The following is a 4,944-nucleotide window of genomic DNA, read 5'->3' as shown; positions in this document are numbered from 1 at the left end:
TTATTATTATTATTATTATTCAGGTCACTGACTGGAATCGAACTTGGAATCTTGAGGTTAGTTGCACACGCTCTTAACCACTATTCCATATGCCCATGGCGTAGTGATTAAGAGTATGGGCTACTAACCCCAAGATTCCGAGTTTGATTCCAATCAGTGATCTGAATAATAATAATAATAATAATAATAATAATAATAATAATAATAATAATAATAATGATAATGATAATAATAATATTTCAAAAAGGATTCACGTAACTCTTCACAAAGGTAAGCAGTCATGACGAAGAGCGTGATTCAATTGTATGACATTTTATGAGTTGAGAGATATTTCAACAATACGTCTGTCTTTGTCGAGTTCAAAATAAGAAGCGATAAACATTTTAAATTACAGGAATTTAAACGTAAAGTATGAACGAGATCAACCAGTGTCCACACGTTGATGGAATGACATCATCAGTTTGTAACTTAAAAACCGATGATGTCATTCCATCAATGTGAGGATGCTGGTTGCTTCGTTCATACTTTCCGTTTAAATTTCTGTAATTTTGAATTTTTATCACTTTTTTTATTTTGAACTCGACAAAGACAGACGTATTGTTGAAATATCTTTCAACTGATAAAATATCTTACAATCGAATCGCGCTCTTCGTCTTGACTAATAATAATAATAATAATAATAATAATAATAATAATAATAATAATAATAATAATAATAATAATAATAATAATAAAAATAACAACAACAACGTCGAAAAATACCTTAGGAATGAGAACCCAGGTTCGAACTTTCCCCTAAGATACCTGATGATGGCTGGAGGGTATATCAACCGAAACGTTGTGTTAACAACAAACGAGATGAGGAGAGGAGAAATATGCGTTAATTGTAAATTATGTAAATAATCCCATAGATGACAAAGGAGCATATTCGGTATACTCCGCGTTATGAATTCAATAAAAACAACAACGCAATGGAAAGTGCGAGGAATATTATTGCAGTATATGGAGATCGGACAATAACCGAAGCCAGTGTACACGGTGGTTTCAGAAATTCCGAGCTGAAAACTGCAGCGTCAAAGACGAGCTTCGTCCTGGAATAACTGTAGATCTCGACGTGGACGTCCTGCAAACCCTCGTGGATAAACTAATCCCATAATAACTGTTGAGGAATTAGCAGAGAAGCTTGGAGTTGTCCATTCAACCATTCATTGATGCATGCGTGCCATCGGAAAAAAGTCATCAAATTGGGTGAATATGTTCTTCACAAACTCTCCGAGTCAAATCGCGCACAGAGACTGAATGTGTGTTCTTCTGTGCTGTCACGTCTCACGAATGAGTCCTTTTGAACCGAATAGCGACGGGTGTCTATAAAAATGTCAAGCGTCGATAATAGTGGGCACGGAAAGGAGAAACACCGGCACCCCAGGTTAAGGAAGGCTTTTACCCACGTAAGATGTTTTTATCTGTTTGGTGGGATAGGAAAGGATTAGTCTACTTTTAAACCCAACCAATACGTAATAAATGAGATCTACTGCGAGCAGCTTGAGCGGCTTAAGTGGTCGCTAGAGAAAAAACAATTATCTTTGGTTTCAAGACGAAATGTGTTCTTCCATCAGGGTAAAGCCCGGCCACATAGAGCGTGGATGACATTCCAATGATTGGAGCAGTTTGAATGGAAAATTATGTCCCATCCAGCATGTTCGCCCATCTGATTATCATTTATTTCGCAGTCTTCAAAATCATTTGGACGGAAAAAAATATGAATTCTGTAGACGAGATCTAACAGTGCTGGAGTAGTATTTTTCGTCACGGAAAGTGAATTTTGGAACAGAGGTCTTGCAAGTCTACCAGATTAGCTGAAAGAGTATTGTAGAATATGGAGGAAAGTATATTTTAGATTAAAAACGAATATTATCTCAATAAAAGAAGCATTAAAAATCGCATTATTTACGGGATGACCCAATATGTGTGTGTGTATTTTTATGTATCCGTATATGCATGTATGTATATACATATATACATATGTATGCTTGAATAATTCATTCAGTTAAGTTCTTAGTCCTGGTAGTAAACAATGTGTAATTCTCCAAATATGCAATTCAAATACTACGTTGAAGCAATTACCTAAGTGAATCTTACTTATAGGAGACAAATACAAACTACGTCGCAGAGTTTGTAATACGATTGACTTCCACAGATAAGAATATATAGAAAGAAGTACTATATTAAACAAAGAGAACAGACACTTCTATATTTGAGAAATGAGGAATTATGTGCATTATTCAAATTATTTACATTTGCCCGATATTTGTCCTTATCTTTTTTGTTGTTAACACAACGTCTCGGTTGATAAACTTTCCGGCGTTCTTCAGGTGTCCTGAGGAAACTTCGAACTTGTTTTCTCATTCCTAAGCTATTTTCTTCTTCTTCTTCTTCTTCTTCTTCTTCTTCTTCTTCTTCTTCTTCTTCTTCTTCTTCTTCTTCTTCTTCTTCTTCATCTTATTATTATTATTATTATTATTATTATTATTATTATTATTATTATTATTATTATTATTATTATAGCATTCCTGGACGTATTAATAACACGCACCAAGTATGGATTCAGGACATCCGTTTACCGCAAACCGACCTTCACTGGACGATACCTCAACTTCAATTCCCACCATCCATACAATGTAAAAAGAGGGATTGCTCAGTGCCTAAAATATCGAGCAAAGAATATAAAATAAGCGATCGTAATACTCATCACGAAGAAATGGTCAAGCTCAATAACAATCTATTAAGCAACAACTACCCCAAAACATACTATCCAATCCAATAATGAAGACAAGAGAGGATGAAACTAATAAAATGTCCACAGTCTATCTACCCTATTTGAAAGGCTTCTCGGAAAAGATACAACAGATATGCGGCCCATATGACATCTGGACAGTATTCAAGAGGAATACAACAGTTCGCAAATATCTCCGAGTAAAACCACCAATAGAAGACAATTTGACAAAAAAAAACTGCGTGTACTCCACCTCATGCATTTGTGGTAGGTTATACAGAGGCGAAACATACCACGCCCTGAAAATAAGGATAAAGGAACATCGGGAACATGTAACACGGAGAGATATTGATAAATCGGGTATAGCGGATCATGTATAGAAAAATAGAGACCCCCTTCCCCTGCGGGATGAAGTTAAAAGAATAGACAGAGAACACCACTGGAAAATGCGCGAACTAAATGAAGTAGCACATATGCTAGGACACTACAACCGCCTAAGGAGACTGAAGGCAGATATGAATAGCATGTGGCAAACGGTATTAAGGAAGGATAGGAAAATATTAGGTTTATAAGCCCTAAAAATCACACGATAAATGCCCAGGGGCATATGGCGTAGTGGCTAATAGGGCGGGCTACTAACCCCAAGATTCCGAGCTCGATTCCAGGCAGTGACCTAAATAACAATAATAATAATAATAATAATATCGAAAAATACCTTACGAATGAGAACCCAATTTCGAAATTCCCCAGGACACCTGAGAGTATATCAGCCGACACCTTGTATTAACAACAAACAAGATGGGGACAAATACTCATCAAATGAAAATAATGTAAGAGAACAGACTGTTTCAAAAATAAATTAATTCTGATCATTTTCTAAACATGATACGTGTAGATAAATATACTTTCCAATCACAAACGAAAGTGACTTTTAGATATTAAAAAAAAGAACATATTAAAGACAGTATTATTATTTTCAAAATAAGGTCTAGACTATGTTAAGAAATGGGCACACAATACACACATGCAAAGCGAATAAGAATTATCTATTCCATAAATATATCAAACATTATATTTGTAGTCAATGAAATACCCACCGTGTCTTTGTATAACTCCAGGATGGCTGAGTGATATAAATGTCTTTCCTTGTCCGAAAGTTGCCGATATTCTTTCCGCGTTCTTAGTTCCTTGCATGCTTCGGTTTGATGAATTTTACATTGATAAGCTTTAAACATTCCTTTGTAAAGAGATATAATCCACGGATGATCCCAACTAGTCAAGTTGCTATTGAATTGATTCAAACATCTACGAAGAAAATCAGTTGCGGTGTTTGCTGTACTAAACCCTGATCTGTCCAGTTGTGTGAGACAATGATCAATAGGAACTGGGAATAGCCTATCAAAGTGAAAATTTGCAAGACAACCCACAGAGAAGAGATACACACGTAATATGATACATTGCTTCATCTTGTATTGTTGGAGAAAGAAAATAAAAAGTACAATAGATTTATATTAAATATTTTGTTTTTAGATATTATTAAAATGTATCTTGAAGTGATATTATTAACAACAAGTGGATTGTTTGCTACAGTAACACAAATACTTTTGAAATAAAGCTTCGTCAAAATCTTTCCTTACAAAATAAAATATGTTGTTTTTTTTTTTTTTATTAAGTGTGAATTACGTTGGTATTGGCCTAAAAAATATATATGCAATACGAGACTTTTGTTCATGGAAAAATCTTATATAAGTTTGATGTATTAATACCGGATGTTAAAATTTAAATTGACGTCAATAATAAAATATAAAAAATCTGTGTACCGAATGTATTTACAAAAAAGGCATGTTGTATAAATAATCCTGTAACAGGTACATAGCAGTCAACCTTTTCAAATGACAATACATGTGTGTTCTATTGATTCTTATTTAATACACACAAATAATATTTGCCTAGTATATTTGTTGAAGAATTTGTTTGTTGTCATTTCGCAGCAAAAAACCAATTTTATTTACATAGCGTTGGTGAGATATGTTAAATTGTTAGAACTTAATACAGAAATTACATTTTCAATCTGTAGAATAGGGAAAATGTAAACATATTCGCGGAAACATCAAACTCACATATATATATATATATGTTTCTGTATTTGTATTAATAGTGGCTGCTAAATG

At 34.0% G+C, this 4,944-nt stretch overlaps 1 protein-coding gene across 1 annotated transcript in view; it reads right to left on the bottom strand.

Annotated features, from left to right (window-relative positions):
• LOC106878500 (putative tyrosinase-like protein tyr-1) overlaps nt 1–4,249 on the bottom strand; it is a 24,768-nt gene extending 20,519 nt beyond the window's left edge. The window contains exon 1 of the mRNA XM_014927727.2: nt 3,871–4,249. Within this exon, the coding sequence (XP_014783213.2) occupies nt 3,871–4,239 (369 nt within the window). The 5' untranslated portion in view covers nt 4,240–4,249. The remainder of the gene's footprint in view (nt 1–3,870) is intronic.
• Nucleotides 4,250–4,944: the final 695 nt, after the last annotated feature.

This window comes from Octopus bimaculoides, chromosome 3, assembly GCF_001194135.2.
Source record: "Octopus bimaculoides isolate UCB-OBI-ISO-001 chromosome 3, ASM119413v2, whole genome shotgun sequence".
Lineage (NCBI taxonomy): Eukaryota > Metazoa > Mollusca > Cephalopoda > Octopoda > Octopodidae > Octopus > Octopus bimaculoides.
The sequence above is the reverse complement of the archived record's forward strand: the minus strand, read 5'-3'. Positions and strand labels throughout refer to the sequence as shown.